We start from the raw sequence: 15,558 nt of genomic DNA, 5'->3' as shown, positions 1-15,558 counted from the left end.
TAATTATCACTAGTATTACTATTTTGAATTCCATAGGCCCAAACTGAATTGAGTTCACCACCAAAAGAGGTTCATGGATGGTCAGCTCTGCTCATGAAGCAGTTTAGAAGCAAAGCAGGACACGGCAGTCTTCAGTCCAAATTCCAAAGACACGTCAGGATGCTACACGTTAATGCATCTCAGGAAGCGGGGCGGAAGAGAACTAGGGTAGAGACATTCAGTTTCACACATCCCTGATGTTGTAGTTGGCCTTCAAATGCCCATCCCTGGGCTCCAGGGCCAGCCCCGCTGTTCCCTAGGTGTGTGATCTTGGGAAAGTGACTAGACACCTGTGAGTCTTCAGTTTTTTTTGTAATAAACTTTTTTTGGGGGGGCTGCATCAGGTCTTCATTGCTGCACGCGGGCTTTCTCTAGTTGCAGCGAGCGGGGGCTACTCTTCATTGTGGAGCACGGGCTCTAGGCGCCTGGGCTTCAGTTGTTGTGGTGCATGGGCTCAGTAGTTGTGGTTCGCGGGCTCTAGAGCTCAGGCTCAGTAGTTGTGGCGCATGGGCTTAGTTGCTCCGTGGCATGTGGGATCTTCCCGGACCAGAGATCAAACCCGTGTTCCCTGTACTGGCAGGTGGATCCTTAACCACTGCGCCACCAGGGAAGTCCATGTAATAAACTTTTAATTTTAAAATAGTTTTAGATTTACAGAAAAATTGTGAATACAGTAGAGTGTTCCCATGTGTCCCACACCCAGTTTCTTTTATTGTTAACATCTTATATTCAAATAGTATATTTGTCACAACTAATAAATATCACTATATCATTATTATTAACTGATGTCAATTCTTTATTCAGTCTTTCTACTGCCATCCTTTTTCTCTTTCAGGATCCCATCTGGGGTACCACATTACATTTTGTCATCTTGTCTCTTTAGGTTCTTCTGGGTTGTGATAGTTTCTCAGACTTTCCTTGGTTTTAGTGACAGTTTAAAGGAGTACTCGTCAGGTATTTTGCAGAACGTCTCAACGGGGATTTGTCTGATGTCTTTCTCATGGTTAGACTGGAGTTATGGGTTTTGGTGAGGAAGATCACAGAGGTAAGAGTGCCGCTCTCATCACATCACATCAAGGGTACATACTATCAACATGACATCACTGTTGATGTTGACCTTGCTCACCTGGCTCAGGTAGTGTTCCTCAGGCCTCTCTACTGTAAAGTTACTCTCCCCCCACCTTTCCATAGTACACTCTTTGGAAGGAAGAAACTATGCAAAGCTCACAGTAAAGGGTAGGGTATCTACATAAATTATTTTGAATTTTTCTGTATGGGAGATTTGTCTGTTCTCCCCCACTTATATATTCAATCATTTATCTGTGTCAGTATGGACTCATGGGTACTTATTTTATATTTTGGGTTGAATACTATGTTATTTGTTTTAGTACTCAAAGTGTTCCAGCTCTGGCCACTGGGAACGCTTCCAGTCAGCACTTGTGTCCCTTTGACATACCCCGTCACCATGGGTTTTTTGAGCACTTCTTTAGTTTTTGGTACCATAAGATGCTCCTTGTTTATCATGTAACTTCTCTGTCCCAGCCCTAGAACCAGTCATTTCTCCAAGGAGCCCTGGTTCCTTTCACTGGAAAATGGTGTTTTGAAGCCAAGATCTGGATGCTGGATGTGCTAGTTGCTGCAGGAGTGTCATTGCTTCTGGGCCCTCTTGGGCAACAGACCAAGGTCTCCAGGATTTTTAAAAAGTATTTATTTGGTTGTGCCGGGTCTTAGTTGCAGCAGGCAGACTCCTTAGTTGTGGTAGGCTCCTTAGCTGTGGCTCGCGGGCTCCTTAGTTGTGGCCTGCCGGCTCCTTAGTTGCGGCATGCATGTGGGATCTAGTTCCCTGGCCAGGGATCGAATCCAGGCCCCCTGCATTGGGAGTGTGGAGTCTTAACCACCGTGCCACCAGGGAAGTCCTGGATTTTTAAAAAATTATGAAATATGGGTAATGCATCCACTTGCAGGTGTGTAATGAGGCACGTGGCTGGCCTAATAAATGATACCGATTATAGTCCCGACCACTCCTTTCACCAGTGTGGAAACTGAAGCTCGGACAGGGCCAAGTGGAACTTACATAAAGGGTCACAGGGCCTGGGTGAAGGTATCTGTGGGACTGCAGGAGCGTCCCATCTTTCATCAGCGATGACACTGATTTATCCTTTTGTCATGTGCTCAAAGTCCAGATTTAGTTTCAGGGTCACATTAGTCTCCTGAAATGCATGAGACAGCATCCCACCTTTCCTTTGCTCTGCAGTGTGTGCAGGATTGGATTTATTTATCCTTTCCTTGAATGTTTGGTGGAACTCTTGTCTAAAACGAGCTGGACCTGGTGCCTTTGTTAGAGCTGTACACCTTTAACTACGATTTCAATTTCCCATGGTCACTGGTTTACTTATTTAAAACATCCCCCTTGGGTTAATTTTGATAATTTACATCTTTCTGAAAAGGGTCAACTTCATCCAGGTTTTCAAGTTCATTGAACAATACTGCTCATGGTATTCTCATAACTAAATAGGTCCCCTGAACCTATGATGATGTCCACGCTTTCATTCGGGATGTTGGTTACTGATCTCTTCTTCTCCCTCTTTTTTTTCTTGTTCATGCTTGCCAAAGGTTTTCTACCTTAATGATCTTTTCAATTACCAGTTCTTATTAATTTTCCTGGTTTTCTAATAAATGTAATTTAAGGCTGTCTGGATCAGCCTTTGCCTGCACCCCACAGGTTTTTTTTTTTTTTTTTTTTTTGTGGTACGTGGGCCTCTCACTGTTGTGGCCTCTCCCGTTGCGGAGCACAGGCTCCGGACGCGCAGGCTCTGCGGCTATGGCTCACGGGTCCAGCTGCTCCGCAGCATGTGGGATCTTCCCAGACCGGGGCACGAACCCGTGTCCCCTGCATCGGCAGGCGGACTCTCAACCACTGCACCACCAGGGAAGCCCTAAGCACCCCATAGGTTTTGATCCTTAGTATTCTCATCCTTGCTTGTTTCTGAACAGTAAGCCTGTGACAAATACCCATCAAAATCCGTTCTGATTTATGCTGGTGACAGCCGGGGTTTTCCCAACCTGCTCTGCTGTGGTCTGATCCCATTACTTTTTGTCCTTGGCTGCCTGGAGACACGAATGCAGAAAGGAAATTGTTGACAAATTTGCTTTAGAAAAATGACTCTCATCCAAGCCCAGATGGACTCCCTGCCCACTCCTCCTTCAAGGCAGGTATATTTTAAAAGTGAGAGTGCTTAATGCTGCCTCTAGACTAGCCAGAGAGGGGCCTGCTCCCTGGGAGGGAAACCTGGGCTGTCTTTCTCATGTTGTTTAAATGTTTAACTTATCTGAAGAGCACTAAACAGGCTGTGGCCTGTGTTGCATTAATGGTCAGTTGGGCAGGACGTCTTGGAGAGCAGCTCAGCGCTGACACGGTGAAATATTATTCTCCCTGACAGCTCCTGCAGAACCGTAAATCAGACATTGAGCAATCAGGCCCAGGTGTCAGGCAGGCAGCCACAGCCTGCCCAGATTCCAGCCACTTCTGAGTCCCTCCAGCATGATCCTTCCCAAAGCTCTGGCAGCATCTTGAAACGCTCCCCCTCCACCCCACCCTCCAGCCTGGCCACGCCTGATTCAGGCCAGGGATACCTTCTGTCAAAACCTTTAGGTTGATCTTGTTTCTTATGAAGGCCTCTTTTCTTCCATCCACTCTGTGGACCCGTATTCCTTCTCCAATTCACTGTTCATCTCAAAACTGTATTTTTGGGACTTCCCTGGTGGCGCAGCGGTTAAGAATCCACCTGCCAATGCAGGCGACACGGGTTCCATCCCTGGTCTGGGAAGATCCCACATGCCGCAGAGCAACTAAGCCTGTGTGCCACAACTACTGAGCCTGCGCTCTAGGGCCCGCGAGCCACAACTACTGCACCTGCGCGCCTAGAGCCCATGCTCCACAACAAGAGAAGCCACCGCAATGAGAAGCCCACACACTGCAACGAAGAGTAGCCCCCGCTTGGGGCAACTAGAGAAAGCCCGCACACAGCAACTAAGACCCAACGCAGCGAAAAAATAAATAAATAAATAATTGTATCTTCCGTGAAAGATAAACGTCCCAGCCTAGAAGTCAGCTTGGCCTGGGATCAGATCTCCATTCTACTCTTACTAGCTCTGTGACCCTTGAAAAATGACCTCCCTGGGCTTCATTCTTCATATGTAAAATAGAGATTAAAAAAAAAAAAACTCCCTTTCCATGGTACTTGTGAGATTTCAGTGAGAAAATGCACGTGTGATGCTTGGCACAGGGTAAGAGCTCAATACGTGTCAGCCCTGGGCAAGCTAACCTCTCCGTGCCTCAGTTTTCCCATCTCTGAAATGGGGATACGTAACAGCATCTACCTCCTGTGACTGCTGGAAAGGTTAAATGAAGGCATGCAGGTGAGCCCTTTGGGCACTGCCTGGCACACAGTGAGCTCTCAGGACATGTCAGCTGTCGTTGTGATTGGGTTTATCATTCTCACCTGTGCCCCCCACTCGGCTCCAACCTCAGTCCACATCCTTCTTTCTAGAAATGCATTCAGATCCTTTGTTTATTGCTTTGTTCCCCTTGCACAGGGGGGAAGAGAAGGTGCCGTAGTGGTTTAGGCTGCTGTTATTTGTGTGACTTTTGTTTTGCATATACGATGTGAAGATGACATGATTGACGGAGGAGTTTTTCATCTTTGTCTTCTTCGTTTACACTGGGAATTTCTCCTCCTCTTGCTGTCAGGCCTTGCTCATCTTCCTCCAGGCTTCCTGGCTGCACCAATCCTCCCTGCTCTCCTTTTCCCTTTGAACCCACTGTCTACAGCACTGTAGAGTCTAGATTTCCTGTTGGGAATCTTCTTTCTCAGCCAGATGGCAATCGTTCTCCTGGGGGAGGCAGCACAGCACGGTGGATAAGTGCAAGGGTCCTGGAGCCAGGCTGCCTGGGTCTGAATACTGCCACTGCCAACTGTGTGACTTTGGGCTGTTCGCTTAACCTCTCTGTGCCTCAGTTTCTTCATTTGTAAAATGGGTGTTATGGACTGAGTGTTTGTGTCCTCCCCAAATTCATATGTGGAAGCACAAACACTCAGGTGACTGTATTTGGAGAGGGGGACTCTAAGGAAGTAATTAAGGTTATGTGAGGTCATAACGGTGGTGCCCTGATCTGACAGGATTAGTGTCCTAATAAAAAGAGACAGCAGAGCTGTCTTTTTCTCTCCCTTTCTCTCTCCCTCTCCCTCTCCTTGTACACACACTGAGGAAAGGCCATGTGGAGACACAGTGAGAAGGTGGTCTCTACAAGCCAGGAAGAGGGCTCTCACCAGAAACCACATTTGCCAGCCCCTTAATCTGGGACTTCTAGCCTCTAGAATGGTAAGCAAATTAATTTCTGTTGTGTTAAGCCATACAGTCTGTGATGTTTTGTTATGGGAGCCTGAGCAGACTGAGATAATAGGGATAACAATAGTGAAGATTAAACAAGTTAATACATGTAAACCGCACAAAACAGTGCCTGGTACCTAGTAAGTACTCAGTAAATGTCAGCTGTGATTACTGTTACTATTCTTCTTCTTCTTTTTTTTTTTTTTGCGGTATGCGGGCCTCTCACTGTTGTGGCCTCTCCCGTTGCGGAGCACAGGCTCTGGACGCGCAGGCTCAGCGGCCATGGCTCACGGGCCCAGCCGCTCCGCGGCATGTGGGATCTTCCTGGACCGGGGCACGAACCCGTGTCCCCTGCGTCGGCAGGCGGACTCTCAACCTCTGCGCCAACCAGGGAAGCCCTACTATTATTATTATTATTATTATTATCATCACCATCTTAACTGAAAATGCAGGTCATGTCTTACAAATTTAGGGTTCCAGAGCTTCACTGTCTCATGGAACTTTCTACAATGTGTACAATGAAGTAAATGTTCTGTCCAATATGATAGCCACCAGCCACATGTGGCTAATTACATTAAAATTATTTAAAATTAAATACAATTAAAAATTCAATGCCTCGGTCACACTAGCCATATTTCAAGTGCTCAATAACCACACGTGGCCAGTGGTTACTGTATTGGACAGTGCAGAATAGAACACAGACATCCCTAGGGCTCTAGAGCATTGGCTTTCAAGTGGTTTTGACTGTGACCTTCCGTAAGAGACACATTTTCTGTCACACAGAGATTTAAATTACTGAACCATAACTGATAACACTGAGACAATTTCTCAAACAATATTCACCACTACTATTTGTGATGCACCCTATCATACCCCTTTCAATCAACTTTCCTTTTTAAACATTTAAAACCATACCTTCTAATTATTAGGGAAACATAAACTACAATGAGGGATCACCTCACACTGGTCAGAGTGGCCATCATTAAAGAGTCTACAAAAAACAAATGCTGGAGAGGGTGTGGAGAAAAGGGAACCCTCCTGCGCTGTCGGTGGGAATGTAAATTGGTGCAGCCACGATGGAGAACAGTATGGAGGTTCCTTAAAAAACTAAAAATTGAGTTGCCATATGACCCAGCAATCCCACTCCTGCGCATGTATTGGAGAAAACTCTTCATTTGAAAAGACACATGCACCCCAATGTTCACTGCAGCACTATTTACAACAGCCAAGACATGGAAGCAACCTAAGTGTCCATCAACAGATGAATGGCTAAAGAAGATGTGGCACATATCTACAATGGAATACTACTCAGCCATAAAAAAGAATGAAATAATGCCATTTGCAGCAACATGGATGGATCTAGAGATTGTCATACTAAGCGAAGTAAGTCAGAAAGAGACAAATACCATATGACGTCACTTATACGTGGAATCCAAAGTATGACACAAATGAACTTATTGACAAAAGAGAAACAGACTCACAGACATACTGACAGAACACAAACATGTAGTCACCAAAGGGAAACGGGGGGATAAATTAGGAGTTTGGGATTAACAGATACACACCACTATATATAAATTAAACAACAAGGATTTATGTGTAGCACAGGGAACTATATTCAATATCCTATAATAAACCATAATGGAAAAGAATATGCAAAAATATATATGTATAACTGAATCACTTTGCTCTACACCAGAAACTAACACAACATTGTGAATCAACTATACTTCAATAAAACAAACAAAAAATAAAACCTTAGTTTCATCCTGAGCAATATCACCTATGAAATCACTGGCATAATGTGCTAGTCATTTCCCCCCAAAACACTAATAAGAGAAAAACTGTAAATTTAACAACAAAAAAATTTTTTTTCAAGTAAAAGCAAGTTACATGAAGCCTGCACTGTGCTGTACGCTAGGTGATCCGTAAATACGGTGCAGCTGACTGACTACTCTCAAGGGCTTGGTGCAGCGTTTCTCAACGGGGTGCCCCTGGCATTTTGCGGGGGATGATTCCTCGTTGTACAAGGCTGTACAAAGTACTGGGTTACGTGGCACCCCTGGCCCCGACTGCTAGGAGCCGACAGTTCTTCCCCTTCGTGTGATAACCCACACTTCCCTCCCCATTTCCAAACTCACCCTTCTCCACTTGACGATAATAAGGTTGCAGATATCGAGAGCCTGCGCTCTGAGAACGAGGGAAGACGGGAAAGCGAGGACGGGGCTGTCCCTCGCCTGAATCTGCCCTGCTTTCCCCCACTCACCTCTTTACGCAGGGGCCACGAGTATGGATGGCATCGCCTCCCCCGCTGCACACTGAGCCCCGAAATCAAACCCAAGAGGACTGTGCTCCCCGGCACCTCCACTCAGCCGGGTCCGGCCTGGCTTTGGCAGTGGCACATGCGCAGTTCAGTGAGCCCGAGGATGCTTTTATGAGCTCCCAAGCGGCAGGTGTGTGAATTTCAATCAAACCTCCCCCCTTGCTCCACAACCCAGCTGACATTTCAGATGAGGATCCTCTGCCCTGGATTTTACTGCAAAAGAAGTAGCCCTCGCACAAAGGCAAGTTGGCCGGGTAATTGTCAATATTTATGCCCAAACTCCAGCAACTTGCTGTCATTTAGGGCCAGGTTGCTCACCACTGTCATAATCTTTGCCCTATCTCTGCATTACATGTATTGTTATGAATTATGGTAAAATCGGGGATTGGGCAACCTAGTTACCTTTTCTAGCTCATCATACAATAAACATATAATGATTTAAATTAAACAATTTGCCCCTGTACCATGTAAACCCCCTTTGCACAGTCCCAGTGGCACATGCAGCCCTCTGGTGGGGAGGCCCATCTCTTGGGCATGTACCGTGTGCCAGGCTCTCTGCTGACTGCTTCCGTGTATCTCCCATCATCCTGACGACCCTGGAAGTTAGGGGCTTTTCTTCTACCCATTTAACAGATGAGGAAACTGAGGTTCAAAGGAGGTGGAGTGACTTGCACAGGTCACACAGCCAGGAGATGGTGGAGCCAGGACTCAAAGGCAGACTGAACTGATTAGCAGACACTTGCCGTAAACTCTGGACACGCATCCCTACAGTCCTGAGATACAGCTGAACTTGACACCTACTTTGTCTCTGACCAGTCCTCCTCATGGAATCCCTGCCCCATGAGCACTTTCACCTTTCAGTCCGGGAACGATCTAATGCAAACACCTGCTTCCACCATTGCCCCCTTTGGTCTGTTCTCCACCCGGCAGCCAGAGGGAGCCTCTGAACAGTGAGTCAGGTCATGTTGCTCTCCTGCTCTAAATCCTCCAATAGCTTCTGGTCACTGTTAGAATGTTACCCAGAGCCTTATGATGGCCCAGAGGCCCCACGTGATCTGTCTCCCCTCCCCCAAAATGCCCTCCACAGTCCTTCCTGCTCTTTTGCTCTAGCTGCACTGGGCTCTCCTTCCTGTTCCTGGAACTTGCCAACTCTGACCATGCCCCAGGGCCTCTGCACTGCTGTTCTCTCTGTCTGGTACACTTTCTGCCTAGATGCCCACGTGGTCCTCTCCCTTACCTCCTTCCGGTCTCTGCTCCAGTGTCACAGAAGCCTTACCTGGTTTTACTAAGGAAAACAGTCCCTGTGACCATCTCCTCCGGCTCTGCTGGCCTCTCTTTGGAGCACTTTAGCTGACATTTTATATTCAATTGTTTATGGTCTGCTTCCCCAACTGGAAGGTCAGTGGCCTCCAGGGTGGGGGAATCTTGCTGTGTTTTATTTTCGTTTTTTTTGCCACTGAATCCACAGCGCTTAGAGCAGGGCCTGGTGAATGATAAACTCTCCATAAATTGCTGTTGCTTGTGGGAGCTGATCTCCTTATTTAGAGATGGCACTGCAGGCTCAGAGCAGAAGGGGATCTGACTTCGTTCCCTAAACCCCATCATCTGACCATCCGTGCCGGAGCCGGGCTCCAGCCCCGAAGGACCTCCCTGGGGAGCTCCACCGGGCTGCCCTTCAGATTTTGACGGGGGCTCCCTGCACCAGCAAGCCATATGCGTTCGCTTGTGTCTTAACTTCTGCATCGTATAACATGGTTTCAATTCTGCTGAGGTGCCCTCGGGGCTTCTGGCACTGGGGACATTTTGGAAAAAAATGTAGAGAATAAAAACAAACTGGCTTCCCTGAGTAGCTCCAGCTGGTAATTAAGATCCTTTCCCAAGAGGTGCGACTTTGACTTTGCGGTCAGCGCAGAACAGCAGAGGGGCAAGCTTCTGAAGACGTGGGCTTGAACACACACCAGTCCAGAAAATACCTGGCTCTGAGCCTCAGGTTCAACAAGACGGACGAAGTGCTTACTAAGTGTCTGCCAGTCACTGCCCGAGAGCTTTAAACCCGCGTATCTGTCTGTCGATCTGGTATGTCACTGGGGTGTCCCAGACACCTCCGACCTCATGTGCCCACAACAGAAGGATGGAGTCTCCCATCTTCCCTGTGTTGCCCACCACAGAGAACAGCACCATCACCCAGGTCAGGCCAAGCCCAGGAGCCCCTCTGGGCTCCTCTCTCCTCTCATCCCCCACATCCAACCCGTCAGCAAGGCCTCTCAGCTTTCCTGCCATTCTCCCGGAGCCCACGTCTTCTTTCCATCTTGATCCAACCCGTTTTTCATCTTTTGCTTGGAAGTATCTCTTTGCTGGTCCCCCTTTCCCGTCCTACTGCCTAATCTCCATGCAGCAACCAGAGTGGTCATTTTAAAACATTAATCAGGTCACGTGGCTCTTCCCATTTCATGCTCCCTCGCCCCATGGTTGTCCAACCCTGATGTCTATGGCTCGTGTCTGGCTCATGCCTCCCTCTCCAGACTCATCCCTCCCAGCCGCCCCCTTGCTTTCACTCACTCACTGCACTCACCTGTCCTTCTTGCCGATCCTTGATGATGTCACACTAGTTCTCACCTCAGGGCCTTTGCACCTGCTGATCCCACCTCCCTTGGTCTCCACCTGGCTGGTTCCTGTCATCATTCAGGCCTTGGCTCAAGTGCCACGTCCTGGAGATGCCTTCCCTGACCCCCTGCTATTCCCTTACCCTACTCCCTCACCCCCAACACTCACTATCACATCTGATTGTTTTATTTTCTCCACGTCCTTTTCACTACCACAAGCATGCTTGTTTATGGATTTGTTTGGTTGTTTACTGCCTGGTCCCTGGGGCTTTAGGGTGACTCAGACAGACGTCCCTCCTCGCACAGAAGTGACATTCTAAGCAGGAGACAGGGAAAAACTACATCTACCCTGGACTTTTCAGATACAAGGGCCAATAATTTCCATGTTTTGCTAAAGCAGGTTGGGTTTTACTACGTGCAATCAGCTGAGTCTTTACTATATTAGGCTCCATAATACTTGCTGAATTCAATTGCCATGTTTTTTTTTTTAATTTAAAAATTTAACTTTAAGTTCTCTCTTCTTTCCCCCCAAGACATAAGAGGACTTTGTAAAGGGAGCTTGCACATTGCTTTTGGCTAAAGAGATCGTTTTGGGCCTTGATGCTACTGGCATTCTCCACTGCTCCAAAGCTTTCTTTCTCAGCAAGTTTTTTTTTTTTTAATATTTAGTTATTTATTTAGGCTGTGCTGGGCCTTAGTTGCAGCATGCATGCAGGATCTAGTTCCCTGACTAGGGATTGAACCCCGGCCCCCTGCATTGGGAGCATGGAGTCTTACCCACTGGACCACCAGGGAAGTCCCCTTCCTCAGCAAGTTTCTATCTCAATCCTCTCTTTGAAAAAGATGTTGGGCAGAGAGCCTCAATCTCATTTCATAGATGGGAGGGCTGAGGCCCAAACGGCTTGCTGAGGCTGGATGGAACACAAGATCGATCATTTCAGCAAGGATTTTCCTTTCTGGAACTCTAGGACTGCAGACTGGGAAGGAAACTCTGTATCCTTTCCTGACGATAAATGAGTAATGCTCTCAGTTGGCCAGGACAGATTTGCAATTTATAGCCTTCATATTACTACTTCACAGTTGAGTACCCAGGGATTTTTCCAGATTCTAAGAAAAAAATATTCCTACTAGGATAAATAGAATTGTTCTTTTACATGCAGTTTTATTTTAGGTTGCCTTTATTTTTCAATCTGTTAAACCAATAACGAGAATATAATTTACAAAGCTAGAAGATTCCCACATTAATCCTCTTATCAACCAAAAAAACTTTCCTCACCTTGGAGAAAGCTGCTTGCTCTTTCATTAGGGGTAAGTAGTGCACTGCATTTCCCTCCTTGCTTTGTCTACCGGGAAGCTCAGAGAGACTCAACTTAACTGCTGTAGTTAGCCTGAGCCAGACTTTTTCTGGTACAATGCCTCACCCTTATTCATTACATGGCTTTCAATTCCTTTGCTTTTGCTTTAGTAGCTCTATTTTAAATATGTTTTCTATTTGAAATTCTTCCCCAATCTTTCTGACACAGGCTGGGTATAAACAAACGAATTAAATTTATTTCTGAAGCTGCTCTCCCCCTTTTTCCTATCTCCCTTGCTACTTGCTTAGGGGCACAGGAGCAGATACTTTAAATCCGCGCGGCCCCACCGCTCACTCTCTCTCTCTCTTTGTAAAACATGTTTTCAGGAGAATGTAAATTGTTTTTAAAAGCTTCCATCCTGGCCCACTGCTAATTATTCCTGACCCAGGAGGATCTGTACTAATTTGTCTTAATAAACTTTATTAAATAGCAAATTTCAGGAGGAAGAAACTACGCAGCCTTGATTGGATTAGTAAAACTGCCAGTGGACATCACCACTAGAGCAGAGAGAAAAGCCCATTAACCATAGAGAGGGAAGGTGGGGAGAGAATCCGGTCAAGTGTGTTTCCAATAAGCCATGGCTGGCCACAGTTTTGTGCCTTCTTCGGGGTTGTGAGCAAAAGTTTCTAGCCTCCAAACGAAAAAGGAAAAAAAAAAGGAAAAAGAAAAGGCAGTGCCTCTGCCCCCAAACAAGATGCAGGTGATTAAATACAGCAACTATGGAATGAAATGAGCAATCAAGCAATTCCAAACCTCCAGGTCATTGAAGAACAGATGTGTATCTGCGAGGTTGAAGATCATTTCTTCCATCATGAGGCCGATACGCACGGACGCCGTGGTGTCCTGTTAGGAAGAACCAGAGAAAAGCGCAAGTAAGTGGAGTCATTGTCGTCTCAGCCTCCTCTCCTCCCGGCCCACCCCTGAATGGCAGATCCGGTCTGTCCTCATCTGCGCGGCTAGCACACGGCCTAAGATGTGTCTCCGGGTGGGGTCAGGGTGATAATGTTGCACAGCTTCTGAGATTTCACTTCTACTTTTTCATCATTTCTATCTACCCTCGTCAGTGTTTAAACCTCCCCCCACAAATATGCCCCTGGAATGGCAACTGTGTTCAGTGTTGCAAGAACCAGAAATGGCTGTAGGAAAGGAGAGCCTCTTGGAGAATGTGTGTTTCCAGGGAGGCCTGAGTGATTTCAGGGAAAGCAGTATAAACTATGTATAGACTACTGGGAGAGCTGGGATGTTGGTTCTCTCCTTACAACAATCGCTCTATGGCTATAGCCCTCCTCCTCCGGCTATTTAAAAAAACACTTTTATCTAACAAGAGAGGATTAACTACGAAAACAAGCATATAAACAAAACCCACTGTAGGGGACTTCCCTGGTGGTGCAGTGGTTGAGAATCCGCCTGCCAATGTAGGGGACCCAGGTTCGATCCCTGGTCCAGGAAGATTCCACACATCGCAGAGCAACCAATCCCGTGTGCCACAACTACTGAGCCTGCGGGCCACAACTACTGAGCCCATGCGCCGCAACTACTGAAGCCCACGTGCCTAGAGCCTGGGCTCCGCAACAAGAGAAGCCACCGTAATGAGAAGCCCACACACTGCATCGAAGAGTAGCCCCCGCTCTCTGCAACTAGAGAAAGCCCACGTGCAGCAATGAAGACCCAATGCAGCCAAACCAGACCAAAGAAACCCACTGTAGTACATCCATACCCGGGAAAACGAGGCAGCCATTAAAAAAATGGAGTCATGCTAGAACTCCTGACATAAAAGAAGCATCCAGAAAAATAGTATTAAGGATCAAAGGCAAGCTGTATCACAGTATAGTGTGTAAAACACAGTGTACAATAAAAGGGTCCACTCTCTCTCCCTCTGTCTCTGTCTCCTTCTCTTTTCTAGACACAGAGCATGTAGACTGCATTACTCTTTACCCATATTTGGGGTCCCATCCTGAAAAGCTTCTCCCTGTAGGAAGATGATATACACCAGGGGCTGGCAAACTATGGCCTGAGGGCCAGATCTGGCCTGCTGCCTGTTTTTGAATGGCTCACGAGCTAAGAGCGATTTTTACATTTTTGAACAGTGTATTGTCTACGGTTGCTTTTGTGCTTTGCAGGCAGAGGTAAGTAGTTGTGACAGATCCTTACAGATCCTAAAATACTATCTGGCCCCCCGCAGAAGAAGGCTGCTGGCCCCTTATAGATGCTCCCTGTTGAGATGTGACCATATGACTTGCTTTGGCCAATGAAACGTGAGCAGAAGTTATGTTTTGCTTCTGCTTGGAAGCTCTAAAGCTAGTGCATGGTTCACCATGCTCTCTTCCCACTTCACAAGGCTAAATGTTCCAGATAAAAGCTACTCGGTTAGCTTGGGTTCCAGAGTAAAGAGGATGAGAGTCAGAGCTGCAACAGACCACAATGGACACATACAAGAAATAAGAAGTAGATGAGATTGTAAAGCAATTGTACTCCAGTTAAAAAAGAAAGAAGTAGATGAGATTTGGGGGATGTTTTTTACTGCAGCGTAACCTCACCTATTCCAACTGATACACGTGGAAAATATGGAGCACAGGGCACACAAGGGTTCTCAACCCGGGCTGCCCACTGTGATGATCTGAGGAGCATTTAAAAATCCTGATGCTCAGGCCATACCCCTGATCAATAAAATCAGAATGGCTAAGGGTGGGATCCAGGCACCAGGAAACTTTACAGCTTCCCACTTGATTTCAATGTGCAGTCAAGGTTAAGAACCACTGGTCTCGGAAAATAGCTAGCTAGTGGGAAGCAGCCGCATAGCACAGGGAGATCAGCTCGGTGCTTTGTGACCACCTAGAGGGGTGGGATAGGGAGGGTGGGAGGGAGGGAGACACAAGAGGGAGGAGATATGGGAACATATCTATATGTATAACTGATTCACTTTGTTATACAGCAGAAACTAACACACCATTGTAAAGCAATTATACTCCAATAAAGATGTTAAAAAAAAAAAAGAACCACTGGTCTAAAAGGAGAGACAACACTTAGTAATATTCCTGGTTGATACCTATTAAGTGATTTCTCTGTGCCACTCTCTAAGTATTAACTCATTTAATCCCCACAACACTCTCTGAGGTGAGCACTAGTACTTTCCTATTTCATAGATGAGAGCACAGAGGCTCACCGAGTAACCTGCTCAAGGCCACACAGCTAGCAAGTGCTGGGATCTGAAGCCAGGTCATCTGCTTCCAGAGCAGCACTGCTTCAGAGGAGGCGCTGGAAGGGCCAGGATTGAGAGAGGAGTAAAGGGGGCCTTGACCTGTCACTCCATACACTTCTTTTCCCCACTGAATTTTTTTACTGGGAGGCTGCATTACTTCTATTATAAAAATAAATAATGAATGACATAAACCCTTCTTGACCCTTAAAAAAAAAAAAAAGGAAAAAACCCGTAGCTGGTGATCTCAGCTTCACACACACAACTGTGAAGAATCAAGCCCAGGAACGCAGCCATTAGGTGAAACATCTCATTAGGGCCCCAACAGCCAAAGCTTAGCACTCCAGATCCTGGCTGGAAGTCGCAGGGTAGAGCGCTCCATGAATAACGAAGAGAAAAAGGGGAAAACAAACTTTTCAGGGCCAAGCAGGGAATCGTTGTGTGACCTGGCAAAGGGGTTTGGGGGTGTTTCCACACATTACTCATACCCAAACCATTTCACCTCTGCAGGATTGCACATTCTTTCTTGGCGAGGCTGCTTGTATACCTAACCACCTGTGCCCAGCCCTCCATGTACTAGACAGGAAGCAAGAAGAAGGGGCCAGGGCTTCCCCGGTGGTGCAGTGGTTGGGAGTCCGCCTGCCGATGCGG

The 15,558-nt window shown here is 46.8% G+C and overlaps 1 protein-coding gene across 5 annotated transcripts in view; it reads right to left on the bottom strand.

Moving 5' to 3' along the window:
• Window positions 1-15,558, bottom strand: part of EYA2 (EYA transcriptional coactivator and phosphatase 2) — a 272,328-nt gene that overhangs the window by 24,156 nt on the left and 232,614 nt on the right. For all 5 annotated transcript variants that reach the window (XM_060284864.1, XM_060284859.1, XM_060284860.1 and 2 more), the window contains one exon: window positions 12,465-12,554. In XM_060284864.1, coding sequence (XP_060140847.1) covers window positions 12,465-12,554 — 90 coding nt within the window. The remainder of the gene's footprint in view (window positions 1-12,464; window positions 12,555-15,558) is intronic.

This window comes from Globicephala melas, chromosome 15 (genome assembly GCF_963455315.2).
Source record: "Globicephala melas chromosome 15, mGloMel1.2, whole genome shotgun sequence".
Lineage (NCBI taxonomy): Eukaryota > Metazoa > Chordata > Mammalia > Artiodactyla > Delphinidae > Globicephala > Globicephala melas.
Note: the sequence above shows the minus strand (reverse complement) of the source record. Positions and strands in the feature narration are given on the sequence as shown.